The sequence below is a fragment of the Podospora pseudopauciseta genome, chromosome 1 (assembly GCF_035222475.1).
Source record: "Podospora pseudopauciseta strain CBS 411.78 chromosome 1, whole genome shotgun sequence".
Lineage (NCBI taxonomy): Eukaryota > Fungi > Ascomycota > Sordariomycetes > Sordariales > Podosporaceae > Podospora > Podospora pseudopauciseta.
Genome location: NC_085892.1, coordinates 224,775 through 251,305, shown reverse-complemented (window position 1 = coordinate 251,305; position 26,531 = coordinate 224,775). Strand labels below are relative to the sequence as shown.

Genomic DNA, 26,531 nt, shown 5'->3' with positions numbered 1-26,531 from the left:
GAAGTTGAGGTACCTAGATTTGGCTTTTTTGTCATCAGGAAACGCCTGTCTGTCGATAATTCACATTGAACTTACAGTGAAGAGGAAATGTTCCTTTGATGGTTTTGATGACAGTAACTGGGTAAACTTTGAGTTCTCGGGATGTGAAAGTGGCTGATACGATGGTGGGCAGAAGAGTTGGGGGGATGAGGAGGAAGAGTGTCAACTGTCAAGATCTCCGACTTGCTCCTGTTACCATCATGGGCCCCGCCATGGTGAAAAAATTGCTATTGTACAGTGTGAGTCTGAGAACAATACAATCTGAGTGAATGACTGTGGGACCAACCTGATCATGCTCCAAGAATGGGATGAAAAGAATGAATCTTGACTTGAGCAACCCATCAGGGTTCACTGGGAAGATTGGCCTCGGGAAACGACTGTTTGGGAGCAATAAATACCAGTGAAAATGAATGGTTTATTGTGTCATAACAGAAAGAGCAGTGGATGCTGATGACAGTAGGTCACGATCTCACAGTCAAAACACATAACGAACCTCTTCACATGTACACATTTGACACTTATCACGTTCTTAACAACATAGGGAGCTCGTGCTAAGACCAACATTCTGCCATTGGTGTTTAAAGAAGAAAATACTGATGACCACATTGCAGTGGAAGACATCTGACCTTGCCACCACCTATACATGTTGGTACCACGATATTTTGGTCTGTTACATGGTGATGGTGGAGCATATATATTCTTGTCAATTGTACTAGACAAAGGTAAATCTTGAACACATGATCTTGCTCGAACTGCAAATCCCATCTCGAGAATTAGGTATAGAGCTCGAATCGAGTCATGAGCATTCGTATACTGCCATATTATAAGTCGGGTGTAAGACGTAGTGTGATATGGTGACATGACGTTGACCTCACCGCCCTCGGCTCGTGGAATTTGCCGCTTCTATGGGGCTTCGGTCGAGCGCTGATCCCCTGAACGGACATATATCCAGGCGCTGATTGGCTGGCACAACAGGGCGATGTCTGTTCCAGTCAAGTGGCCCCCACCGCGGACGGACAACATCATCCACCAGGGCCCACCCCCCGCATTTTTGAAAGATCCAGTCCTGTCTTGGTTTCGGCTATCGACCTTTTCTTCCCCAAATCCCTATGTCATCTGTCATCGGCATCTCAGGGCTCCAACAAGGCAAGGGAATGCTACTGTCTCATGTCAGCAATGGCCGACACCTCAGGACTCCACCGCTGCTCCGTGTGCTTCAAGACCTACAAACGGCGAGAGCACCTCCAGCGCCATCGCGGCACGCACACATCCGAGAGACCCCACCGCTGCATCCTCTGCAATGCTGCCTTCCAGCGGACCGATGTGTTGAAGCGCCATCTCCAGACCTGTGACGGCGCCGCCAACTCGTCCTCGGGCCGTCGTCGTGCCTGTGACCGCTGTGTTCGCCAGAAGAAGGCCTGCAACTCGGGCCAGCCGTGTCTCAACTGCGAAAAGAGAGGTGTCGAGTGCACCTATGGCGGCTCTGCCGGTGCCGGTGCCAGTAACGGTGCCAGCAATAGCGCAGCCCCCCTCCCTGCTCCTCCTGTCTCCGCCCCCGGACCCCCTTCCATCCTGGGAGAGACCTCCTCAGCTCCTCCTCCTCTTCCCCCTATCATGCCACAGCTCCCACCGGTACCGGCCCCGATACACCACCACCACCACCACCACCAGACCTTTGACGATGCTTCCTCGGCCATCGTCTCGACTCACGGCGGCAGCATGGACGACGGCACAGCGTCCACCTTTGATGATGTGCCCTATGACGATCTCGATGCCCTGATCCACCAAGCCGTCACAACATTTCCTGTTCTTGACGGTCACCACTCCATGCCGGACGGATGGCTGGATATCGACTTCTCCCACCAACCCAATCCCGGCGGGCATGACGGCCTCACCGAGCAAGATCACCAAGCCGAGGCTTTCCAACGGGAGCTGAGCCCAAGCTCAACCACTTCAGAGTATAGAGGCTACTCTTTTGGATTCTTGTACGACTTCACCAGCCGGACTGGTTTGGTCTCATCGTTCGAATGTGCTACTCTGGCTCAGCGGCACCAGATCGTGGCGGCATTTCATAATTCCTACCTAGAACGCCAACATCCAGAATTCTTGGGTGCCGTTCCACCTCTCTTCATGCCACTAGACGACCCAACTGCCGCCGCACTAACGGCTAGTGGCGTGTCCGGCAGCAACACCCTTTCATCTTGGTCACTATGGCTCCATAACCCTATAGTAATCAAACTGCAGCAGGTGGTCTTACTAATCAAAAATGTTGTCACGGTCAAGCCGAACAATAGCACTGTCACCCTCACGTGGTCCGCCGCCCTTGAACAGCAGTGTCTTCAGTTCTTCTCGCCATCGAGGTTCGCCAGGTTCATCGAGCTATACTGGTCAGTCTGGCATCCGAACGTGAACATACTCCATCGCCCAACCTTTGACCCGACCACGTGCAAGTCCATCCTCTTGGCCGCCATGGCGCTCATAGGTTAGTTTAGTCCATGCTTGGTATTGGGACGCCGTTTCTTGTCTGACACATGAAAATAGGAGCGTGCGTTTCTCCAGACCCAGCGGACAATGAAGATGCCAAGGTGTGGTTCAACTGTGTGGAGGAGATGGTCTTTACAGATGACGACTTCTGTAGGGATATTGAGCCTAGCACAGAAGTCACCTCCCCAACAAGTGTGCTTGCCAGCCGCCGCAAGCTTCAAGCACTACAAGCCTCGTACATTGTATGTCTGTACCAAAATTGGGAAGGAACTGATGCCGGGAAGAGGAGGATTCGCCGCCATCGGTTCAGCACAGTGGTGTCTGTAAGTGATGGAACTCCCGTGCTTTCTCTATTTTTGCTGACACTGGATAGGTGGCGCGAGATCTGGGTATCGACATTGCTCGACATCCTGACTACAGCAGGCAGTTCAAGCATGATTTCAACTGGATGGAGTTTGTCGTGCGGGAGGAACTTATTCGGTGAGTGTTGACTTCGATTTGACTGTTAGAGAGTTCCTAACATTGCTGGCAGCACGTTCTTGTGGATATTCCTTGTCGACACGGCATTCGTCATTTTCAACAACCTGCCCCATCGCATGGTGATCAAGGAGATGAAAATGCACATGGCAAGCCCGGAGGTGTGTTTCCAGGCCGCTAGCGCAGAGGCGTGTCTCGCAGAGATCCATCGATGGATGCCTCCATCAAGTCCGTTTGGGGGCATGCTCCTTCGCGATGCGATTGAGCAGCTTTGCATTGGCCCCATGTCCCCCGAAATGCACCGGCACTTTTCTCATCTAGGTCCTGTCAACCTGTTCGCAACGGTTTCGGGTAAGCACATCGCTCCACTTCCTCTTGCACCCCGGTGCTTCATGCTGATGACAGTGAATACAGCGATTCATTACATGATCTTCCAACACCAAAATCTGTTTGGCGTCGAAGGCCAACTTATACCGATTCGCAATGCATTGGACAACTGGATCACCATATGGGAGAGGTGTTTTGACATGTCAACATCATGTTGGCCCCACGGGCTCCTGCAAGATCACAATCTGCCTCCCGAGATGCTCTGGAAGCGGATCGGGTTTGTCCGGTTCTCAGCCGAGTACTGGCTTCTCGGGAGTCTTCTCACAAATCGCCTCTCTGCGACGATTTCAAAGCCCATGGCCCGTCACCCTCACATGGGTGCCTCTCCACCCGAACAATATGGCGACCAGGGAGTCGTCACCAAGCCGGCCAGGGTTGAGCCAATCTTGGACAAGTACGACCAGACGAGCATGCGGCAGGTCAACGACCTCATCACGGACTTTCAAAAGTTCAACATTGAGTAAACGTAAAGAGCTGGGGGGTTCACGAATCTCTGTCAACCCGTGCCCTTGTGATACCCGAGTGCTGACTCGAGCACACCTCGGGCGAGGAGAGAGATTGCGGGGAGATCCGGGGAGCGAGAAGGATCACGAAGGACAGATTGCTCTTTTCAATGCCACGTAGGATTGAGAATGCTCTTGGTTTCTGTTTTGGGAAGCCGGAAAGATGAGCGTGCCGATCCGGTCTCCCACATCACCACCGCTATCTCCGCGCGGTGGGCCGCCATGGATCTCAGCTTCACCCCGCAAAACACTATCCCACCTCCGCACCGTGCGCTAATGTAGCCCCGTACCCAGAACCCTGGCACCTTGTCACTCCCATTCGGCTCCGACAGAGATCAACGCCTTTTGGGATTGCGGGGTCCTCTGGGGTCGTGGGATGCCAGCAGACGGGGCGTCCCCGAGAGGTCAACACCAGATGGCCGAGTACTTGAATCCTCTCCTCCCATCACCTCAAACTCTTTCTCGACTCAGCATCCGACAAGAACCAGCGCATTGCGTAGGTGACGAAACAGCAACAACAGCTTCTTTAGACTTTGTCACTTGCGTCTTTGCTCTGCTTCTGCGCTTGTCGGCACCATGGCTGTCATTCTCAACATCCTCCCCGTCATTGTGACGGTGGTACTGTTGGCCAAACTCCTGACCATTGGTCGCCGGCCCAAGAACCTCCCTCCTGGACCTCCTACCATTCCCATCTTGGGCAATCTTCACTTGGTTTGTTTTTGCCCATTCGCACTTGGAGCCTCCTATTTGCTAACTCGGCATGACAGATGCCCACTCGGGATGCTCATCTTCAGTTCGAGAAGTGGGCTCGTGAATATGGCCCAGTCTACAGCTTGATTCTCGGTACCAAGGTCATGATCGTTCTCTCGAGCGACAAGGCTGTCAAGGAGCTCTTGGACAAGAAGAGCAACATGTACTCGCATCGTCAGGAGATGTACCTCGGTCAGACTCTCTGCAGTGGTGACCTCCGCATTCTCATGATGGGCTACACCCCTCGCTGGCGCATGTGCCGCAAGATGGTGCACACCCTTCTCAACATCTCTGCCGCCAAGTCCTACGTCCCCTACCAGATGCTCGAGAACAAGCAGATGCTCTTCGACATCCTCAACACCCCCGAGCGCGCCATGTACCACGTCCGTCGCTACACCAACTCTCTGACCACCACCATGGTCTTTGGCTGGCGCAGCGAGACCTATGATGACCCCAAGATGATGCAGCTCTTTGACGGTTTCGGCGAGTTCGCCGAGCTCAACCAGACTGGTGCTGCCGGCCTCATGGACTTCTTCCCCATCATCCGCTACCTCCCCGACTTCTTGCTCCCTGCTCGTGTCAAGGCCAAGGAGTTGCACAAGAAGGAGAAGGCTCTCTATCTGGGTCACTGGCTCAAGGCCAAGCAGGACACTCTCAACGGAACCATCACTCGCTGCTTCTCTGAGGACTTGGTTGAGGCTCAAAAGACCGAGGGCTTTGACGACGACCAGGCTGCCTACATCTCCGGCACCCTCCTCGAGGCCGGCTCCGACACCACCTCCAGCACTCTCTACGCTTTCATTCAGGCCATGGTCCTCTACCCCGAGGTTCAGAAGCGCGCCCAGGAGATCATCGACCGCGTCATTGGTGACAAGCGTCTGCCCACCATGGATGACGAGCAGGACCTGCAGTACATTCGCCAGATCATGAAGGAGGCTCTTCGCTGGATGCCCACCACCATCATGGGTGCTGTCCCCCACGCTGTCACCAAGGATGATTACTATGACGGTTACCTGATCCCTGCCAACGCCGGTGTTGTCAACAACGTCTGGGCTATCCACATGGACCCTGCGCGCCACCCCGAGCCCCGCAAGTTCAACCCGGACCGCTATGAGAACGACTTCCAGTCCCTCGGTGACGCCGCTGCCAACCCCGACTACACCAAGCGTGATCAGTTCACTTTTGGTGCTGGCCGTCGCATCTGCCCTGGTATCCACGTCGCCGAGCGCAGCTTGTTCCTTGGTATCTCTCGCATCCTCTGGGCCTTTGACATCAAGCCCTACGTTGACGCCCAGGGCAACACCATCCTCCCCGACCAGGAGAAGCTCACGCAGGGTTTCGTCTGCCAGCCCGAGGAGTTCAAGTGCACCATCACCCCCCGCTCCGAGGCCCGCAAGCAGATCGTCATCAACGAGTGGCAGCAGGCCCAGGATGAGTGCATCGACCCCGTCACCAAGCAGTGGAAGGTCAACCCCCTCGGCCCCGCCAGGTCCCGCAAGGCATAGAGCCTTGGCCATGTACAATAATGAACATTTTCTTTTTTCCTCTTTATTTCATGTATGGGAACAACAGGCAGGGGAGTCAAGCATATCATCAGCATCATCATCATCAGGGTATGTTTCGCAGTCAGGGAAGCGAGCATGGGTTTTGGACATCCCTTTTTGGATACCTAGTCAAGTTTGATAGTTAGGGAACGGAGTCGTGGGCGTCTACGAAGGGCGGCATCGATCACGAATTGACATTTTACCATTACTTTTGGTCTTTTGCATGTGCTGTGATGTCCTTTTTTCTTGTCATCTGTGATGATTTTGTTTTGTGACTGATTCGGTAGCTTCCTCTTTTTTGTTACGAAAAGTTGTCTTTCCCAAGTAACCCCAACTTGAGAAAATATACTCTGTTTTTTTAATGATGTTTTCGAAAATGACGTGACAAGACAACAACCGACTTTGAGTTCATCAAAAATTCAATTTCACCTTTGCAGGCTTGAAGGGGGCTAGCATTCTCGGGCTCTTAATTTATCACACCGCGACAGAAAAACGTACAAAGTTATGGTTGGTACATTTTTTGTGAAGCCTCAAATTAGCCGAACTTTAACAGCATTGTCTTTGTTTGTCTGTCTCCAAGCTTGAATAATCAATTATCATTACCACTGTTTATTCCAAGTATCTAATGTTATTCTCCTGACTACAACATCAACACCAATGTGGACAAGTGTGTGCCGTGGCCAGCCCTCGTCTCGCTTCAGCGAATTTGTTCACTCGCAAATCAATAATAATCGGTGTTCGGCATTCATCACCAACAAAGGCCTCACCTACCTGCCGTTGTGCGCCGTCCAGCCCTCCCACTCACCCCCGACGATGGTTGATATTGAGTTGGCAGGGGGGCCCAGACTTCCCCAGCTTGCCGCGCCCGGCCAGGTGCGCTAAAAGGCCGGCAGATACAGGGCGCTGAGTTCTCGACGAGTCCCTGTGACGTAGGGTTCCATCACTCAGTAATCGCCAGGGGTCCATTGGAGCAGAAGGGAAACTTGACCGAAAAAAAGTGAGCGATCTCGTCGGCCCCGAGATCCCCGGGGGAAGCCACTGATGAGAAGCCAAATGTCGCTCGGTCCTGTCTCCTGTTGCTTTCTGGGCGGTCGTGGCATCTCCACCGGGTCTCGTTCTTTCAGACTTCGTCGTTTTTGTTTTGTGGCTATTTCGTGGGGGGTGAGAAGGGAAGCAGCTGGGAAAATGCTTCAAGATGAGACGGGCACGTGGGCTGTCAAGGCCGGACAAGACTATGCATAACATCATCACCAGGTGCTCATCATAACTTTTTCTTGACACAACCCTGCGGTTCAGGCGGCCGGGTAGGAGCGGATATCGGGCCAAGACCGGCGTCCGTGTCCGCGCGGCGGTGGGCCATCCATTTCGCAACTGTCAACGATGGAGCCGCGTGGGGTTCTCTCCGGATTCCTGGGTTAGTGCTTCCAGTTGTCTGGTTGAGCCGTGTGGTCTGTGATGCTTTGATAACCACCAATCAGAATATCCAGATTGTTTTCTCAACACACGTGGGCAAGCAAGCAAAGCAACAAGGCGTTGACACAGCCTGGGTCCCGACATTTGTGCAACAAAAAAAATCTAGACTTTAAGGCGTAAGTGAATACACGCCATGATTGCAAAGCATATCTCTCACAATGCAGAATATTCTTTTAATATAGCGTGCCAGACTTCAAACGGCTAGTGTGCGTCAGCGTGCCTTATCCGCTTTAAGGTCGTGGTCCCGTGACTTGGCTGTCATTTCGCGCCGGATGGCCCGAGCTGCCGGTCCAATAAACCCAAGCTGGCCAACGTGACCCCCTGCCACATCCAGCAATTTCGTGGCCCCAAAACAAACCTCCTCCCACCACCACCCCGACCGCGGACTTTTGAGCAGAAAAAAATCGAGAGCTGCTGTGCGAACGCGATGCCGCCGATCCACCGAAGTTTCCAGCCAAACAGACAGCGGACCCCTTGCCGGATTGCGACACTTGCAGAGCAGCTCGTCGGGCACAGCATGGGGTTGGGATGAACACGACTGAAAGAGGGGGGTGGGTTTGGCGGTTTATGCGGGGGAAGGGGGGATGCCATCGACGACCCTGGGCGCGAACTGAAGCCGACCGAGATGGGGCTACCCACTCGATAATGTCTACTCGTCCGGTCCCAAAGCGGGAAATCCAGCCAACTACTGTTCATCTCATCCACCCCGTCCTTTCCTTCGCAAGAGAGATAGCGATACCCCATACAGATCTACCATCACATCCATAAGCCAGCTAGCCAACATGTCCCGCACCACCACTGCCCTCGTTGCCCCCGAGCTCAACGGCAAGTTTGAGCTTCGCGAAGTCTACCTCGATGCCCTCCAGGCCGATGAGGTTCTCGTAGAGATCCAGGCCTCCGGTCTCTGCCACACCGATCTGTCATGCGCCGTTGGCATCTTGCCATGCCGCCCCAACGCTGTTCTTGGTCATGAGGGTTGGTTCTGTCCCTACGCGCCAGTTTGTTGGGAACCGTCTAACCATTGTTGTTCACAGGTGGTGGTGTCGTCGTCCAGACTGGTTCCGCTGTCTCCCATGTCCAGCCCGGTGACAAAGTCCTCCTCTCTTTTACTCACTGCGAGACATGTGCTGCTTGCACATCCGGCCACCCGGCCTACTGCCACACCTTCAACGACCGCAACTTTGGCGGCGCCCGCCCAGATGGCTCCTCTGCCATGCTCACCAAGCCCGGGGGTGAGCCCATTTACAGCACATTCTTTGGACAGTCTTCCTTTGCCAGACACTCTCTTGTCCACCGGTCATCTGTGGTCAGGGTCCCTGCTGAGACAGACCTTGCCCTCTATGCCCCGTTGGGCTGCGGCATGCAGACTGGCGCCGGCGCCGTGTTGAACTCTCTCAACGTCAAGGAGGGCAGCACTGTTGCTGTGTTTGGTGTTGGGTCGGTCGGCATGGCTGCGGTCATGGCTGCTGCCAAGATCAGAAAGGCGAGAATCGTCATTGCTGTTGACCTGCAGCAGTCGAGGCTTGATTTGGCCAAGGAGCTGGGCGCCACTCACGGTGTGCTTGGTAACGCCAAGGATGTCGTGCAGCAGATTCGGGATATCTGCCAGTCGAACGGCTGCGACTACGCCGTTGATGCCACCGGTGTGCCGTTTGTGATCAAGACCATGATTGACTCTCTGGGTACTCTCGGCAGAGCTTCCACTGTAGGTGCTCCCGGTCCTGGCAACAACGTTGCTGTTGACATCATGGACCACTTGACCTATGGCAAGGAGTACGTCGGGTGCTGTGAGGGTGACAGCTTGCCCAAGGAGGTCAGTTTCCCCCTTTTTCCCTTTCCTTTGGGCGTTGACTGACATGACGTTACCCAGTTTGTGCCCTATCTCATCGAGCAGCATCAAAAGGGCAACTTCCCGCTCGACAGGTTCATCAAGTACTACGACTTCAAGGACTACGAGAAAGCCATTGAGGATAGCAAGACTGGTAGCGCCATCAAGGCTGTTCTCAAGTGGTGAGGGGAGGAGGAAAAAGGGGGGATGAACGAGATATGACATGATATACATACCAGAATATTTTAGTACACTTTAATGAAGACGAAGATGAATTGACATGTTCAGTGCCGCAAGAAGAGGGAGGTTGACAAAGGGGGTGATCAGTGCGAGCTGTGTCTGGGGTTTGGGGTTAAGCGAGCGAGCTTGTTGTCGTTTGGGCAAGAGGTGACAATGCTTGGCTTGGGCTAACGCCGTTGGGGATGGGCTTTCTTGGATGCAACGTGAAAGGGGAAAGGGAGGGAGCTGCACAAAAGAAGACCCCGACCTTGACAGTCTTGACATGTAGTCATGGACAATTCCATCACTCCAGACACATCCCACTACGCGCCAAAATAGCATTCCACGACAACGCATCCGTTCATGAGCCCGACAACGCTCCTCCTTGCTCGAAGCGCAAGAATCGCGCAACCGGGCGACATCTCGAGGCCTGTCGTTACAGGCATCGCGGTTGGGGTTACGGTGCTGGTGCTGGCCATCATTTCGGTCATTGTGTGGTTTTTGTTTGTCAGGGACAGGTTTAGGAGGGGGACGAGGGAGATTGACGCCGAGGAGATGGCGAGGTTGGAGGAGGAGAGGTTGGAGAGGAATAGGTTGCGGGCGAAGAAGGAGACTTTTGGGGAGGGTTATGAAGGAACAAAGATTGGGTAGGGGGTGAGGTTGGTCGTGGTTTTGGGAGATGGACATGGGGGGTAGTTGTGGGGGTTTGGTTTTAGTTCACTGTTTTGGAGCAGGTTTTGGGGACGGATTTTAGAAGGGATTATAATGAATGGAAGCTTCCATCGAGTCTGGAATACAGAGAGGGTCGGGATCACATGAAAGGAACTCTTCCAACCAAGCCCCAACGCCAAGAGCCTTCCCGTCTTGTCGATATTCCTCACCATGGCAAGAGTCTTCCGACAGAGTGTCAAACCACCTGTCGGCTCTCAGAAAGCACTATCTTTGAGCTATGAAGACGATTCGACAGGAAGCAGCTCAATTATTTAAACATGCACAGTTTTCTTTGATCAGGTGTTGGATCTTTTTGCCAACATCACGATACCGTCGCCTTGGCGCAGCGCAGCGCCCCGGTCTCGGGCCCTTAGCCTCACATCAGGTTGACTTGAAGGCTGTTTCTCACGGCCGAATCACGGACGAAAGTACCTAGATATATCCATCGGCCCCCAGCTATCTACAAACACCACCGTGTTCCATATCTCGGCTCTATCACCATTCCCAGGGTCACAGGCGTAACGACGACACCATGGCCCCGCTTTTAGCCAAACGCCTGGATTCCATCATCCCACTGGAAACACCAAATCTCCATCCCCGCAAATATTTCAATAACGGCAGGGTCAACCCGCTTGCGATCGGATTGGGAGTGGGCATTGCGGTTCCGCTTATTGTTGGCTTGACCATACTGTATTGGAGGCAGGAGCTGAAGAAGAAGAAGAGAAAGGAGGAGAGGAAGGCGGAGGAGGAGATTTTGAACATGAGACTACGGGGTCAGGCCGCGCGGTTGGGGGCAGGGGAGATGAGCGGGCCGAGGGTTTCTGCGAGGATTGGCCGCGTTGGTCCGGCCTCAGGAGTGTCAACGGGACCGGGAGTGAAATCTGAGGGGGAGACTGGGAGTGGAGGGGACAGGCCGAGGAATCTGGGTTTGTTGGATATCACGACTCCGCTGCCCAGACGAGGAGCATCGCCTGTGCAATCGTCAAAGATGAACGGAAATGCTTCATCTCCTGGCGTGGCTGCTTCTTCGCCAGAAACAACAGCTGGCTCGGAACCAGCTATTCCAGAGCCTCCACCGGCGTACTCGAAATACAAGCCCGGGCTGCTGGATGTTTGAAGAAGAGGTACGGAATGCCACCTGAACAGTACCTCAAGCCAGACATGACAGCACTCATCATCAACACAGGCAGGGTCACCCGGCCAACACCAAAGTGGAGAGAGATCAACGGGAATGACCCACGCTGCCCCCTTTTCCTGGAAAGGGGCCGCAAATCTCGAGACGCTTCTAACATGAGAGGAAACATACAACATGCGTTTTGATGCTCCCTTTCACCTTTCACAAATTACCCCTTTACCATATTAGCACATCACCCTATTAGCACATGTACACAATAACACATTAACATATTAATGTATTACAACATTGCCATACTCTTTTCGCCCACTTACGCACCTATTTTTGTGTGATGAAAATGAACACCACAGCAAGCCTCGACATGAAAAGCTGCCGAGCGGCCGTTTCCAAGACGGCAATTATGAATTGAGCCCCGGGATTGGACCAGCCGTGCTCAAGAATTGTTCCATTGGCACACATACAATAAAAAAAACGTGGGAATCGCTTACCTTTTCTTTGACACCCTCCCCCCGCGGGATGTCCAACCAGGCCTGGCCATTGGGCGGGATTGCGTGATCGATTGTGCCCCGCACGCGATGCATGGCACATCACCCACACCACCACCACCACCACCACCACCACGGAACAACTCTCTGTCTTGGGGGAGGGATTTCAGGTGTGTGTCCTTTCCTGCCACCCGAAGATCGGAAATGAGATTGAGGTAAATTTGGGACGGGCGTCTTTCTTGGTTTTTTTCTTTCTTTTCTTTTTGGTTTCTGTTCCTCTCTCTCTTGTTTTGTTCGTGCTTTGCCATCATTGTACGGGAAACACCACCCTTCAGAGGACAGACAAGACAATGTCAGACTCCCTCCAGGTCGTCGTGGTAGCCTCGCCCTTTGCAGGCTTGGCGCCCCTCTATGAAGTTGACCCTGACGCCGATGCGCTGGTCATTGTGCCCCCGCAGACAGAGCCATTCGCGCCATGGGAGGAGGTGACAACACCTACCCAGCAAAAAACAACCTCGACCACAGCCGCGCCGCCAGCTTCTCGCCCAGGTCTGAGAATCAAGGTCTCTTCCAAGCATCTGTCCTTTGCGTCCAAAATCTTCAAGAGCAAGCTCAAGTATGCGGGCGGCCAAAAGTCGAAGCAATCCGATGGTCGCATCCACCTGCAGCTGGCACCCGAAGAGCAATTCGACAGCAAGGCCGTGGCCATTGTTCTCAATGCGCTCCATGGAAAGGGGTCAAAGGTGCCAAAGGAGGTTGATCTTGATACCCTCGGCCAGATCGCGCTGTTTGTCGACAAGTTCCAGCTGTTTGACGCGGTGGAGGTGTATGGGGAGAGATGGATCTCGCGGCTGGAGCACACAATCCCGGATGCATACAACAGGGATCTGATCGTGTGGTTGTACATCAGCTATGTGTTTAGAAACGCAGAGGTCCTCAGGGGAGTGACAAAGACTGCCATTGTGGGGAGTGACGGGCCGATCAAGACGTTGGGGTTGCCCATCCGGGACAAGTTGATCAGTAAGTTTCTTCTAATCAGCTGTTCACAAAAAGGTGTAGTGGCTAACACAAACAAGAACACATCGACGAGCAACGCCAACTTCTCGTTTCCTCCGCCATCGAGATTGTGACCTCGACGCTCGAGAAGCTAGTGGCTGGTAAGGCGGGCTGCAACAAGTACCACTGCGACTCGTTCTTACTCGGAGAGCTGGTCAAGGCCCTCACCAAGAGCAAGCTCGTTTGGCCTCGCCCGGAGAGGCCGTTTGCTGGTATCAGCTTCCTTTTTGTTGTCAGCGCTGTGGAGGGTGTCTTTACCAGCCCGAGCCACTCTCGAGGTTCGGCTGTGTGCGGTGATCTCTGGAATGTGTGCAACGGCGTCGCTGCCAAGCCGAATGGGAATGGTTATGTGAATGGTAATGGACGGGGAGGCCGTGGTCCGTTGACCCCCGAGGCTTCCCCTGAGCCGGTGTTGAGAAACGGGGGTGGGTACTTTGACACTCACGAGTGTGATGCGCGCAAGTCTGTCGCAAGACTGGATGAGCTGGATGCTTTGGAGGATGCGGTCAGGGGATTGGATTTGGAGGGAGCTCTGGGGTACAGGAATTACTGAGTGGTGATCTAGGGGTGTCTTTTTGGGGATTCGACGGGGTCCAAAATGAATACCCAGCTATGACAAAGCTGTTTCTTTCTTGTTATCTGTACTTATCCACACCACACATAATCTCTTTCTTTTGTCAGTCTTGCACAGCATATTCGAATCGAGCTTCCATCATTCTGTGAGTGTCCAACCAATCTTTGTCTCTAACAGTCCGTATTAAGCAAGTCTAATCTAGTCAAGCCATGATAGTTGATATCAAGAACATGAAGCGCCTCGGAACCTACTTTCTCTTCACCATCAACAAAACTCCCTTGGTATACCCCTTGACCGTCTCCTTCCCCTTCTCAACACCAGCCTCATGCAGCAGCCTCTCAATCTCCCTCCTGCACTTCCTCAACGGGTCCCTCTCCGTCCCGGCATCATCGGGATGAGCCTCCCGCCAGCGCGTCACCGGCGTACCGGTGCTCATAATCTTCTCCCACTTATTCAGACTCACCTCGGAGTTCTCCACATCAAAGAAGCTCTCGCTGGGACTCCACTCCCTCCGGTAAAACGTGTCCTTCTCAAAGTCGTCGATCGGCTCGGGGAGAGTCCAGGGGAGGAGAAGGTCGGCGTAGCTGTGCTTGATCATCTCGTTGCCGGGGACGACAAAGTCCTTGAAGTGGCGGTCCCAGAAGAGGTCGATGGTCTGCTGGATGGCCCGGCCGGCGGGGATGTTGGGGTTGATGCGGATCTCGCCGCTTGCCCAGATGGCCACGCTGCCGCCTGGCTTGAGGACGTTGGCGGCCGACTTCCAGAACAGGGGCATGTCGAACCAGTGGGCGGCGTGGGAGGCGGTGATGAGGTCGACGCTGTTTTTGGGGGTGATTTTCTCAAGTTGCTCGGCAGAGCCGACCTGGAAGTCGATCGACTCGGATGTTTTGGTGAAGATGGGGTCGGTGGTGAGGAGGTTTTTGGCGGCTGTGATCATGCCTTCGCCGGGGTCGATGCCGATGGCATGAGCAAAATGGGGGGCGAGGGTACGGACGGCGTGGGAGCCGGGGCCGCAGCCTACGTCGAGGAGGGTGTCGAGCTTGCCGCCGGTGTAGGTGTGGTGGTTGAGGATGGCTTTGTAGAGGGAAGGGTGGTAGTTTGGCCGGTGTTTGGTGTAGTGTTCGCTGTCTTCCTTGCCGTAGGACCGGAAGGTCTGTTCAGCTTCCTGGTGAGGCATGGTGGCTTGGTTGTTATGATGGAAAGGGGCTGTTGCAAAAGGCGGATTTGCCTTAAGGACTCAATTGGTAATAGGCACAACGAGGGAACAGCTGTGTCTATGGCTTTCTGCCCACATCTCAACACTCCCAGAGGCAACATCTTATTGTACTTATATCTACGTGGTTTCAATATCGAGACAGCTTCCACCTCCGGCTCCATGGAATGTGTACGCGGTTGGTGGTTGAAGATCGCCAGACCCACAACCCTATGAAGTTTCATATCCAGAGATTGATGAAGCGAAACAGCCAATGAAATGAGTGAAAAAAAGGCCGCGCTAGTCCGCTTTGGTGGTAAGACTGCGGTGTAAGTATGACTGCAGGGGGGGACGGTAAGGATCCACAGGCAGGTGAGATAGGGGTTAAGAGGCTGTGGCTGCGCTCGATGTTGACGCAAACAAGGAACAACAAAGACTTGCCCCATGGACTCTGGGTCTTCTTTTTTTGTTTCTAGTTCTCTCTCACTCGCCCAGAGACTTCAGCTATCAACCATGGTTTATTACGGTGTTGTGAGCAAAGGCTGCCAGCGCTGCCGGCAGCGAAAGATCAAGGTACATATTCGATACCTATGTCATTTGTCATCAGTTCAACTCTCCCATGCTGCATTCCTGTTGTGCTGTCGTCCCACGTTGCGTATATGCAGGAGAAGCTAACACATGGCGATTGTAGTGTGATCAGCGCAAACCGGAGTGTACGAGATGCCACAAGTCCGGTCTTCCGTGTCCCGGCTACCGAGACCTGAATGAGGTAATCTTTCGAGACGAGTCCAGTCGGATTATTCGGATATCCCGCAAGGGGGAGAGAAAGCAGACCGGTCCTGTCTTATCTCCGTCGGCTGCCAACCCTCTGCTGGCTTCACTCACCAGTCCCGCCGACGAGGTTGGTGCAAACTTCTTTTTCGCTAAATACGTGTTTCACCAAGACCCGTTTTCCACAAGCTCGGGCTATCAAGATTGGCTAGCCACAGCTTACTGTCATCATGATGGTCGTTTTACACCTCTTCGAGCAGCCGTCGAGGCGGCAGGTCTGGCAGGCCTCTCCAACATCAATCCTTCGCCTCAACTCACGGTCCAATCCCGGCAGCAGTATCGACATGCCCTTACCGCCGTCAAGGAGGCTCTGAGTAACCCATCCCAAGCGGCTGACGACGCCACCCTCATGGCCGTCATCCTGCTCGGACTCTACGAGATGATCAACTTTGACACCTGGGATCGATATCACAGTTGGACAACCCACATCCAGGGTGCCACAGCCTTGTTGGATCTGCGAGGTCAAGAGCAATTTACTCGGGAGCGCGGAGGGCAACTCTATGTGCAGATCCGGCCTCAAATAGTACGAGTCCCCACCTTTTCTTTTCTTTTCCCTTTTTCTTCCAAGTTCCATGCATCTTCTTACACTCACATAGCTCCTCGCATGCATGAAGCAGCGGGTCGCTGTCCCGCCTGCCCTCGTGACAGCAACGTACAACTTCCAGTCGAGCGGCATCAGGGAGCAGCTGCACCAGCGGGAGACGCGGAATCCAGCTTCGATATGCGAGATTTCCTTCCGGGTCGTCAACCTTCGAGCAGCCGTCAAGCACGGAGCTTTAAGTCAAGAGGCTATTCTTCAGAGCGCTTTGGATATCGATGCAGATCTCAAAACATGGAGGGAGGGGCTTCCTTTTTCGTGGGAGTACTGCACCTCTGACGACAGCACCGGCTTCAACGGGAAGCGCCACCAATACGGAAGTCTGTCGATGGCAAAGGTGTGGAACAATTGGAGGACGCTGTGCATCCTGGTTGGAAGGATTGTGGTGCAGAACAAAGTGTGCGCAGTTGAGAGGAAGGCCACGACGCTCAGATGGATCCATGAGCTGATGGCGGACGTGTGCATCTCGGCTTCGAGCTTTGGGGAGGACGGGTGTGAGTACTTACCGACAGTTTATTCCAGACTCCGTTCGACTGACTGACGGTGTCCTAGTTGCTCTTTCTCTTGTTCAACCATTACACATCATCGCCATCCAGTCGCTTGCCCCGCTCGACACACGGAAGTTTGCTATCGAGAAGCTGAGAAGCATTGGGGTGTTGACTGGTGTTCGGATTGCAGTTTTGCTTGCCAATGACATTGCCAGGAGACTCAAAGAACAGCCTTTTGAAGGGGGATGAGACATCCACCCTCGCGACGAACACCTAGGGGCTCCGGACTCCGGGGTAAACTGGGTCCACCTCAGGGGGAACAAGACACGATGAGGGCCGTTTTCGGCGTCGTTTCCCACTCGATGAAGGGCTTTTGTCAGCGGTGATCCAAAGCAAACACAGAGACAGGACTCTGGGTGCAATGTGCCCGTTGGCATAATCCACAATGAAGAGCAGGGTAGAAGAGCAATGAGGATTACTGATCGTATGTGTTAGCAAGACTTGGCGAGGGAGACATTCTCTGCACTTGACTTGTATGGGGCCGATAACTACGCAGATTAGTGATAATCCATGGCTTCATCATTCCATCCTGGCTTCGGGTCTTCACGATGACTGATCAGTGTCAGCCTGGGCCTCAGTTGACATGTGAAGAGAGGCTCAAGAAGTGGTATTAAAGAGCAAGAGTTACCGCTGTGTAACACCTCATCATCCTCTCACCCGAACAATCCAAACTCTCTCTCACCAAATCCTTCTCATCGCACATCATGTCCACCAAACCAACCATCTTCATCATCGGCGGCACCGGCGCCCAAGGCATCCCCGTGATCACAGGCCTCGTCCAAGACGGAGCCTACGCCGTCCGAGTCCTCACCCGCGACCCCAACTCCAGACGCGCGAAACACCTCCTCACCCTCGGCCCCGACGTCAGTCTCATCCCCGGCACCTTCACCTCCGAAGCTGACCTCCGCGCCGGCTTCCAAGGCTGCTGGGGTGCCTTCATCAACATCGACGGGTTTGCCACCGGCGAGGCAATGGAAACCTTTTGGACCTACCGCTGCTATGAACTCGCCATTGAGTGCGGAATCAAGTTTTATGTTCATGGTAATCTTGACTATGGGTACAAGCTTGGTGGGTATGACGCGAGGTTTCGGTGCGGTCACTATGATGGGAAGGGACGGATGGGGGAGTGGATTCTGAGTCAGAATGCTTCCGACAAGAAGAGGATGAAGGCTGCGCTGTTTACGACTGGGCCGTATATCGAGATGGCGCTTGCTCCGTTTACACCTATGGCGCCAAGGGTGGAAGTTGATGAGGCTTCGGGAGAACAGGTGGTGACCTGGAGGGTGCCGTTGGGGGAGAAGGGAGGGGTGCCGCACGTTTCGTTGGCTGACTGCGCGTATTATGTCAGGTGGCTGTTTGACAACCCTGAGAAGGCGGATGGGATGAACCTGGCGGTGGCGGTTGATCACATCCACTACTCGGAGGTGGCCAGCGCTTTTGAGAAGGTTACTGGACGCAAGGCCAAGCATGTTGATGTTGATCTCGAGACGTACTTTTCAACTGGGCATTGGGGTATGACCGCCTCGCTACCCACTGGATATACGGTGGATAGTACGAGCCCGGCACTTATGAGCCTCAAGGACAACTTCACCGGGTTTTGGAGATTGTGGCAGGGGTCTGGATCGAATCGGGGTGTGGTGAAGAGGGATTACGCCCTGCTGGACAAGATCCACCCAAACAGGATCAAGAGCGTGGAGGAGTTCTTCAGAAGGGAGGATGAGAAGGCAAAGGCAGACGGACGGGGATCGCTATGGGAGGCTGTTGCCAACCCAAGGCCTATTCTCAAGATTCACGAGGACGGCAGTTTGCGAAGTTCCCAGAAGGGTCGCATGTAAAGCAGCTTTAGTGACCAGCCACATTCTGAGACTCAACCAATTATTCCTGTCTTTGTCCCAAACTCGGGTCTGTTCTCCATGGTTTCAGGACATTTTCGTCATTTTCCTTGCCAGCTTGGCTCACCGCCAAATCTACATTCATCTCGGGAGGTTCATGGAGCCACCTCCGCAGACCCAGCCTCTTCCAACATTACCGTAGCAACAGACGACGGACCTGAAGACTCTACCCCACTTGGAGAGACAAGCCATAATTCGATTCCCATGGTTGCTGTTTCTTCACAACCACGGCATGAACAGGGCGAGGAAAGAAGATGACAAGGTCAGCGGCGTTTGCTCAGAATTTTACTTGTTGTATTTTGTAGCCAGCTACCCAGCTACATAGATCACAAACAGACGCTTTCGTCTCCTTATTATACAGTTAAACGCGATATACGCCCGCAATGCCCATGTCGAATCATGCTCAAACAAAAAAAAAATGCTGTCAATCTGTAATGCATAATGCCATGTCCCAAATCCCGTACACTTCCCATTCCCAACCTCAAAACCAGATCCGAACGCCGATATGCAATCATATTCCTCCAAAACAAAATAGACCCTACCCAAACGCCTGCCAACCCAGTCCGTATGCAGACACCTACACCCCCATTCTCGCCCATCTCCCCCTCCGATCCTCCTCCACCACCCTCCCGAAATTCTCCATCGACTCATATCCCATCTCCCCCCCGTCGTCAGACTCGGCACTACTCTCACAATACGCACTCTGGTACCCGCTCTCCAGTCCCCTCGAGGACACCGGCCGACTGGATGCCCCCTTCTCGCTGTGGACTTGGTACTTCAAGGCAAGATTTACCATGCCGTGGCGGCCTATTGGGAGGGCTAGCGGCAACGGCCTGGTGACGCCTGCTGCGTGGTCGTTGATTATTTTTGCGATGGGGGGCCTGGGTTGGTAGTAGCGGTGCTGGGGGTGAGGAAGGGTTGGTGGAGGAATGCGGAGGGGTTGGATTCGCAGCGGTGGTTGTGACGGCAATGGCAATAGTCGGATTTGGGTGTTTGATGGCGGTAATGGTTGTGATGGTAGTTGCGAGACGGACGGTGCCGCTGGGGTGAGGGGCTGAGCAAACTTTTGAAGGTGAGGAGGCAGAGAATATTGTGTTGGTAGTATGCTCGGTTGTGGACGAGAATGAGGATGTGGTGGATGTATATGGAGGGAATTGTGTTGGCGTTTCGGGGAGCACTCTCTGCTGCGCTGCTTGGTGGTCTCGCGAGCACCCGTGTTGATGTCAGGAAGCGCACCGGGAAGCATCCCCCTTGGCCCCAGAGGGCGAATCGGCACTGGCGCTGCCGAGGCGGGAAGAGGTAAAAAGACTGTTGGTGCTGGGAGACCAGGTAGCCCTTGCATTCCCATCGGTCCTGGTGATCCCTTCTCACCCTTCTCGCCTCGTGGCCCAGACATGCGGATGATCTTGACTCTGGATCTCGAGCTAGTTCTGCGCTGCCAGCCTGGTCCACGGCAGCAACAGCACCAGATTATTATCCCCGTCGTTATGAGGCCGATGAGAACCCCAAAGACGATAAGGGCGGCCGTCTGAGCCGAGTTGAAGGGCTGAAGATCTGATCCGGTGCCTGATCGCCGGAATGATCTCGAGGAAGAGAAACCTTGTTTGGTGGATTTGTCGAGATACATCTTGGCACAAGAACGAACGATGTCGAAATTAGCTTTCGTTAGTCGAGGCGAGGCGCTCTAATATGTCTTGTCTGGTGTTGATGTTGTTCTGGACTGTCGTGGAAACAGTGGGTCTTGTTCAGGGGTTCAGGGGTTTACAGTAGACGAGTGAAGAACAACAAGACAAGCAATAAGCGACACCGCTAAAACCCGTTGACAGAAGACCGCTCTAGATAACCACCAAGAAAGACGCAGTAGAGGCAAGACCTATCCACCAATAACTCCGAAAAGCCCATCGGATTGATCCCGCAAAGCCACTGGAGTGGCCTGGCCACGCATCGGTCCCGGAAAACGTCCCGCCTTTCGACATCCGGCCCCTACGTGCTCCCGCTCCATGGCGCCACATCGGATCGGATCGTGAAGAATCGTACAGTACGGTACAGGGTGGTCTGCATTAGCAGGCGTGCGTGTCGGATGGGAAACGGATTTGGTCTCGATTGTTATCCCTGGTGGGGATTTCCTGCCATTTTGGCCTGCCAGCGCATGTTTTCGTAGCCAAGAGTTGAGGGGTTCGACCCTGCAGACTGTCCGTTTTGGGCGAGCAGCAGCAGGGGCTAAGAAGGCCCAGAAGCGGTGAGACATTGGGCGTCAGCGAGTCAGGAAAAGAGCTACGGTCTGTGGAACGCGTCGAAGAAGACATATAATGACGATTGACCAATTCCTATCAGTGTACTTCTTGAGGCTGTTGCATTAGCCCAAATGTGCTTAACTGCAGCGAGCCGGGGCAGGGGTACGTTCACCTCCAGTCTCCCACAAGCCCTTGAACCCTGCACCCACTAGGATGGGTAACTTGTAACGGTGAACACTATCTATTGATGCGGGGCGCCGTCTTGATACAACTGCTGTGGAATGAGGGGAAAGGTAGGTGTGGATGAAACTGCATGTTACCGAAGTACTTTTGATTCCGACATAGAGATGGAGACGGAAAGGGCGGCGGAAGATCGTTCATAATCGTCCAACAAGAAAGCAAAAGAGATGTGAATGGAGGATCGAGATCGGACGCGGATAAAGCGCATCAATGAGGAGCTGCCAAATAGAAAGTGGCGCCTGCAAATATGTCGGTGTCCGTGACGCCGGTTGATTTCGCGATGGTTCACAACAGTGGTGTGACCGAGGAGCTCGAGGTAGGGGTACCAGCTTCCCACAGTGTTGATATCGACATGCACTGGAAAACAAGTGGTGCGTGTACCCCCAACTTGGCCCCAGCTTCGCGAACTGCATCAACCCGGCTTCAGATTAAAAACCACTCAGCATCTGGCGGCTGACTTTCATCCACGTACGCTGAAGGCCTCTCCCGAGACCTCGTCATCTGTCACCAATCGGACAGATGATAGATCTAGCCCCAGGGCGCCTTATTCTCCACTGGCTGGTCGTTCTCTTCGTCAAAGATGTCGAAGCAGATGTGGCGGCTCGGGTCCAGGAAGCGAATCGGGCCTTTTTCCGATGAAACAGTATCAACGATTTTGAATAGATCATCGGGCATCCTTGTGAGATGGAGATTTTGTTCCAGATGAGCCCGTTGAACAGTCTTGGGAACGATTAGTATCCCTCGCTGGACGGCCCATCACAGACAAACCTGGGCCGGGGTTACCCCTCTTTGGCTGCACGATATTTCACAAAGACCTGCTTATTGAGCAATTTTTCTTCTTCGTGGGGATTGTCTCAATCTCGCAACTCGAAGTTTTATTGTCTTTTATTCCGACTGCCCATGGAAAGCGAAGCTTTTGTGAGAGGGGACGAAGGTGCAGTTTTTCAGCTGGACCCAGCTGTTTTGGACGGTTCGTTGGGCATTTCATCCAATGTAGCGCTATGTCTCTAATGTGTCTTATCCAGTCCTTCCCATGTCGCTGAGATAGTCAATGTCAGCCACAATGGAGAATCGGCCTGGGCCAAAGCTCTCCGCGTTGATACTCTTACGGCGAACGGCAACAAGGAGAGCTACTTCATGAAGGTGAAGCTTAAGAATTCCCAAACAACTACTGATCTCTCGCATTGTAGCTAGTCAGAAAGATCAGATTTCTGTTGGAACTCACGGCCGCGAAGCATTGAAAGGTGAATATGAGGGCACATCGGCCATCTTTGCTATCACGCCTGATTTCTGTCCAGCACCCATCGCTTGGGGCAGTCTCAAAACTCAGGAAGATTCTCATTTCTACCTTTGCAAATTCTATGACTTTACGGATGGCGTGCCTGAGCCCGTGTCATTTTGCGAGAAGCTTGCGCGGCTGCATTCGAGCGGTAGTTCTCCCGAAGGAAAGTTTGGCATCCATTGTACTACGTACAACGGAGACTTGCCCCAGTACAGCACTTGGCACAACAGTTGGGAGTAATTTTTTTGCCAATGGACTACGAAATGTTCTTCAAGTCCGTAAAGACTGGGCAGGTCCCTATGACGAGCTGGACTTTCTGCTCCCGGACCTCTTCGACAAGGTAGTTCCACGACTGTTGCCCCCACTGGAGACGAGTGGTCGCACCATAATACCGTCTCTGGTTCATTGTGATCTATGGTATGGGAATGCCAATATTGTCAACGAAGAGACAGAAGAAGGAATCGTGTATGATCCCGCCGCATTTTGGGCTCACAATGAGTATGAACTGGGCAACTGGCGGCCGGCAAGGAACCAGTTCACTCGTTTGTACTTTGGCGAGTACCATTCACATGTGCCAACGGCTGAACCCGCTGAGGATTACGATGATAGGAATGCTCTGTATGCTCTGTAAGGTCTTCTATCTTTTCTTGTATTGGAATGCGTTGACAGAATAGGGGCCGCGGTTACTAACGGGAAACTACTCCAACAGACGATTCGACTTGCACGCTGCGGCACTCTTCTTAACCCAGGAGGAGTATGTTCAGATGTATGTATCCCCTTCCGAAGCAACCAAGGGAAAGCCCGCTGACAGCCATAACAGGGCCATTGACGAAATCCAACGGCTGGTAGAAAAATTCCATGATGGAATCACCAAAAGCACAGAGTAAGAAGGTTCCATGCTCTTGCGATTTTTGATCTCAGACGTGTTGAAGGAGGTTGTGTCACGTGTGGTTGATGTATTGTGTACTGCTTAATGTTTCAAGCGGATTTTTCACGAAATTGAGTTGGCGCTTTTGTGATGCAGTCTGCATGTGGGTCTGAAAAAGGGACCAGATATCCATTTTTGACAGCTTTCATTAGCTCTGTGATCTGCGCCAACAACAATCACTGCCTCACCATCAGCGACATGTTCGGGGTTGCAGCAGGTACAACGGAGACAGCGGACAATGGGCCTGTAAACCGCTTGTGGCATATAAAGCCACTGACCTATAAATTGATAGAAAGTTAATAGACCGTAAAACAGAGTGAATAGGCCCTAAAAGAGAGATAACAGGCCTCGACAAACTAATTTACTATGAAATAAAAACCTATAAACCTAGACCCACATTGTTTTATAAGAATATCAACAATAACATTTATTTAATATTATTTTAATAGATGTTGAAAAGGGTACTATCGATGCCTGCGGAATTCAGGCTCGAATAGCTATCGACGCAGTACAGTGAGAGCGAAGAAGACTTTGACTGGAGTATTCCAGAGTAGCGGAGGCACTGAAAGCAGAAGGATTGCAGAGATGGCGCCCTACAATATATAGAAGGTGATCACTGTTGTGTAGGTTTGTGAGGCACAGAAAACATGTGGTGAACCAGTATATTGATTGAACCTAAAGACTAAGAAATATCACAGTGAACAAAGTCTGTAGCAGAAGTCTTATACAGGCTCTCGGTCTGTCGATCGCGCACCGAAACTCTCTCCAACCTCGAGTCCGAACATCCGCTAAGTGCGTGGTTTAAGATAACGTTTCAGGCCACGTTGCACTACCGTTTCACCGTTACAAAGCGCTATTCTTGGTGCCTGGCCTCCGGGACTTCGGATTGCTTCAAAGGAGCCGAGTTCCACTCCGGTTGCCGTGGTCCTCAGACCTCAGTGGACACTGTTGATTTCAAACCATTGTATTGCCTCTGAGGCCCTGTACTTCACAGGGCTCAGACACACTGTAAAGTCCACGAGCAAAAGTTGTATTTTAACAGTAAACAATATATGAGTATAAAAATATATAAATATTAGGCATTTTAAAATTACTTTTTAATAAATAATAAATACAATGTTCCTTTAAGCGACTTTGTAATACTATAATAATACTCATATTAATAATTGAATGGTTCTTAATTAATAGGATATGTTATTTTTTATTACTGTCAGTAGCTTAATATAAACCCGTTTCGGTTCCAGAAAAGTTATTATTATCCGAAAGTTTAAAAACCTGGGGTTTATCATTGCCCCCGATCTTCGTCGTTGGTTTTTTTACGAAACCCTTCCTGCCAAAAGCGCCATGAATCAGATCGTTGTGGAGCGGCACTCAGCAACCCTCGGTTTCCACAACGAGGAGAATTGCGGCAATGGACGCTGACCACCGCCATGTCTGCAAGTTCGACAGCCCCTCGGACCCAAAATACAAGATGCTGCAAAATGCTCTTCTCACAGCTGTCGATGCAATATGGTTATCTCGGCCCGAGACTCCGCCACCGCAGCCATCCTCCCTGTCTGGACCTATCCTGCAGCTGAGTAGTGCTCCATCTCTGTCCGATGCCACAGCAGCTGCACTCCTTCGAGACCGACTTGGCAACTCTGCAGGTCCTCAAGCAGCCGGGGTCATGCCAATGGTTCACCAGTCGGCCACCCTACACAGTCTGGAAGGCGGGCACTGCCCCAGGGATTCTTTGCCTCATGGGAAGACCGGGCGTAGGGAAGGCGATCCTTGCCTGTCATATCATTGAACAGCTCAAATCTCCCAATGCATTCTGCAGCTATTTCATTTCTCGACACTCAAAGACTGGCAACTCTACCTGGGCGAATGTTTCCTATCCTTGGCATATCAGATGGCGCTCCAGGACAACCTTGTTCGGGACGCTTTGCTCAAGCTCGCCCAGGACGATATGCCTTGGGACAAGACCGGTGAAGCTGTGGTTTGGCGCCGCATCTTTACGGTTACCATGTTCAAAATACCGTCGATGGCAAGCCAGTCTTGGATGATCGATGGTGTGGACGAATTTTCATGTTTTGGTTTCCTATTTTCCAAGAAGTTTCTTGCCACTATACCCCATGATCTTCACCTTTTTGCTACCAGTCGGCTTTTGGAAGACATTGAGCGTGGCTTCCTCTCTCTAGGACGGAAGAAGGCAACGATAGAGAAGCTATCGGATACGGACACTGTCGAGAACATGCACCTTTTTCTGGACACGCGACTAAAAGACCTGGGTAGGCCAGACAACCCCCAAGACCGCGAGCGCATGTGTGAGAAGATATTTGCCAAATCCCGGGGCTCTTTTCTTTGGCCACGACTGGTCGTACAAGAGTTTGAGGATGTCTGGTAGGATGAGATCATGGAGGTTGTGTTGGAAGAGGTGCCTGCCGACCTGTTCGCCTTCTATCGTCGAATAACGGAATCCATTACTTTCAAGAAACGAAAAGCTACCCTTGCAAGGTCCATCTTGACTTGGGTTACACTGTCATCCCGCCCACTCACTTTGCAGGAGCTACGATGTACTGTCAAGCTGGATGTAGGGCAAACTCTGCAGAATGCATGAAAAGCCATACCGGATCTCTGCGCACAGCTCGTATTCATTGACAATAATAGCACAGTGCAGATGATATACGAAACCGTACGAGAGTTCCTACTGACACCAAATGTCGACGAACAATTGCTTATCAACAAAGAACAGGGGCATATCTTGCTTGGTGCATTGCTTCTCAAATATATCTCCACTAGTGTGCTCAAGTCCAGAGTTACGGAGAAGCAGTCAGCGACTGGGGGTTCGGTGGGACTCGGAAAGTTTGCAGCGAGACCACAGCCATTGGACCCCTCTATGGCTAACTACTCACGCCGCTTCTTCTCCAATCATGTTTTCCTGTCCGCGTCATCTGACGACTACCTCACGGACGCTCTGCAAGTTTCTACGGAGCAACACTGTCCTAGAATGGATCGAACATGTCTCAGCCGCCGGAGATCTGGCCGTGATCGCTCAGACAGCCACAAATTTACGGAAATATATTGGTAGAGGAACGAGAGACGGACCGTCCGCCAACCCTACTATTCAAATTGTGGATGG

General features: G+C 52.6%; 12 protein-coding genes across 12 annotated transcripts; 10 read left to right on the top strand and 2 right to left on the bottom strand.

The window, feature by feature from the left end:
• Window positions 1–1,109: 1,109 nt before the first annotated feature.
• Window positions 1,110–3,851, top strand: QC763_100300 (uncharacterized protein; the record flags this gene model as incomplete). Its single annotated transcript, XM_062906577.1, has 5 exons — window positions 1,110–2,521; window positions 2,599–2,846; window positions 2,897–3,003; window positions 3,056–3,351; window positions 3,415–3,851. Exons 1-5 carry the CDS (start codon window positions 1,207–1,209, stop codon window positions 3,849–3,851), a joined length of 2,403 nt encoding a protein of 800 aa, XP_062769470.1. The 5' UTR covers window positions 1,110–1,206.
• Window positions 3,852–4,466: 615 nt separating this feature from the next.
• QC763_100310 (uncharacterized protein) lies at window positions 4,467–6,390 on the top strand (the record flags this gene model as incomplete). Its single annotated transcript, XM_062906578.1, has 2 exons — window positions 4,467–4,601; window positions 4,658–6,390. 2 exons carry the CDS (start codon window positions 4,467–4,469, stop codon window positions 6,143–6,145), a joined length of 1,623 nt encoding a protein of 540 aa, XP_062769469.1. The 3' UTR covers window positions 6,146–6,390.
• Window positions 6,391–7,825: 1,435 nt separating this feature from the next.
• On the top strand, window positions 7,826–9,795 carry QC763_100320 (uncharacterized protein). The gene is made up of 3 exons (XM_062906579.1): window positions 7,826–8,632; window positions 8,692–9,470; window positions 9,528–9,795. The coding sequence occupies exons 1-3, from the start codon at window positions 8,440–8,442 to the stop codon at window positions 9,669–9,671; spliced, it is 1,116 nt and encodes a 371-aa protein (XP_062769468.1). The 5' UTR covers window positions 7,826–8,439; the 3' UTR covers window positions 9,672–9,795.
• Window positions 9,796–10,947: 1,152 nt separating this feature from the next.
• Window positions 10,948–11,532, top strand: QC763_100330 (uncharacterized protein; the record flags this gene model as incomplete). Its single annotated transcript, XM_062906580.1, has 1 exon — window positions 10,948–11,532. One exon carries the CDS (start codon window positions 10,948–10,950, stop codon window positions 11,530–11,532), a length of 585 nt encoding a protein of 194 aa, XP_062769467.1.
• Window positions 11,533–12,292: 760 nt separating this feature from the next.
• QC763_100340 (uncharacterized protein) lies at window positions 12,293–13,644 on the top strand (the record flags this gene model as incomplete). Its single annotated transcript, XM_062906581.1, has 2 exons — window positions 12,293–13,055; window positions 13,112–13,644. The coding sequence occupies exons 1-2, from the start codon at window positions 12,386–12,388 to the stop codon at window positions 13,642–13,644; spliced, it is 1,203 nt and encodes a 400-aa protein (XP_062769466.1). The 5' UTR covers window positions 12,293–12,385.
• A 59-nt stretch (window positions 13,645–13,703) lies between these two features.
• On the top strand, window positions 13,704–14,191 carry QC763_0000820 (uncharacterized protein; the record flags this gene model as incomplete). Its single annotated transcript, XM_062905038.1, has 2 exons — window positions 13,704–13,714; window positions 13,868–14,191. 2 exons carry the CDS (start codon window positions 13,704–13,706, stop codon window positions 14,061–14,063), a joined length of 207 nt encoding a protein of 68 aa, XP_062769465.1. The 3' UTR covers window positions 14,064–14,191.
• Window positions 13,913–14,842, bottom strand: QC763_0000810 (uncharacterized protein; the record flags this gene model as incomplete). The annotated part of the gene is made up of 1 exon (XM_062905037.1): window positions 13,913–14,842. The coding sequence occupies one exon, from the start codon at window positions 14,840–14,842 to the stop codon at window positions 13,913–13,915; it is 930 nt and encodes a 309-aa protein (XP_062769464.1).
• A 445-nt stretch (window positions 14,843–15,287) lies between these two features.
• On the top strand, window positions 15,288–17,023 carry QC763_100360 (uncharacterized protein; the record flags this gene model as incomplete). The annotated part of the gene is made up of 4 exons (XM_062906582.1): window positions 15,288–15,430; window positions 15,549–16,211; window positions 16,285–16,780; window positions 16,839–17,023. The coding sequence occupies exons 1-4, from the start codon at window positions 15,302–15,304 to the stop codon at window positions 17,021–17,023; spliced, it is 1,473 nt and encodes a 490-aa protein (XP_062769463.1). The 5' UTR covers window positions 15,288–15,301.
• Window positions 17,024–17,538: 515 nt separating this feature from the next.
• QC763_100370 (uncharacterized protein) lies at window positions 17,539–18,669 on the top strand (the record flags this gene model as incomplete). Its single annotated transcript, XM_062906583.1, has 1 exon — window positions 17,539–18,669. One exon carries the CDS (start codon window positions 17,539–17,541, stop codon window positions 18,667–18,669), a length of 1,131 nt encoding a protein of 376 aa, XP_062769462.1.
• Window positions 18,670–19,303: 634 nt separating this feature from the next.
• On the bottom strand, window positions 19,304–20,353 carry RCD-1 (Regulator of cell death-1 (rcd-1)-like protein; the record flags this gene model as incomplete). The annotated part of the gene is made up of 1 exon (XM_062906584.1): window positions 19,304–20,353. The coding sequence occupies one exon, from the start codon at window positions 20,351–20,353 to the stop codon at window positions 19,304–19,306; it is 1,050 nt and encodes a 349-aa protein (XP_062769461.1).
• Window positions 20,354–21,981: 1,628 nt separating this feature from the next.
• QC763_100390 (uncharacterized protein) lies at window positions 21,982–23,505 on the top strand. The gene is made up of 4 exons (XM_062906585.1): window positions 21,982–22,170; window positions 22,226–23,110; window positions 23,192–23,248; window positions 23,303–23,505. The coding sequence occupies exons 2-4, from the start codon at window positions 22,451–22,453 to the stop codon at window positions 23,309–23,311; spliced, it is 726 nt and encodes a 241-aa protein (XP_062769460.1). The 5' UTR covers window positions 21,982–22,170; window positions 22,226–22,450; the 3' UTR covers window positions 23,312–23,505.
• Window positions 23,506–25,301: 1,796 nt separating this feature from the next.
• QC763_100400 (uncharacterized protein) lies at window positions 25,302–25,796 on the top strand (the record flags this gene model as incomplete). Its single annotated transcript, XM_062906586.1, has 1 exon — window positions 25,302–25,796. The coding sequence occupies one exon, from the start codon at window positions 25,302–25,304 to the stop codon at window positions 25,794–25,796; it is 495 nt and encodes a 164-aa protein (XP_062769459.1).
• Window positions 25,797–26,531: the final 735 nt, after the last annotated feature.

Coding starts and splice junctions, on each gene's coding strand:
- QC763_100390 (XM_062906585.1), top strand. CDS start 22,451: ATGAGGGCACATCGGCCATCTTTGCTATCACGCCTGATTTCTGTCCAG. Junction 23,111..23,191: donor GGAATGCTCTGTATGCTCTG/TAAGGTCTTCTA, acceptor CTACTCCAACAG/ACGATTCGACTTGCACGCTG.
- QC763_100320 (XM_062906579.1), top strand. CDS start 8,440: ATGTCCCGCACCACCACTGCCCTCGTTGCCCCCGAGCTCAACGGCAAG. Junction 8,633..8,691: donor CGCTGTTCTTGGTCATGAGG/GTTGGTTCTGTC, acceptor TGTTGTTCACAG/GTGGTGGTGTCGTCGTCCAG. Junction 9,471..9,527: donor GTGACAGCTTGCCCAAGGAG/GTCAGTTTCCCC, acceptor GACGTTACCCAG/TTTGTGCCCTATCTCATCGA.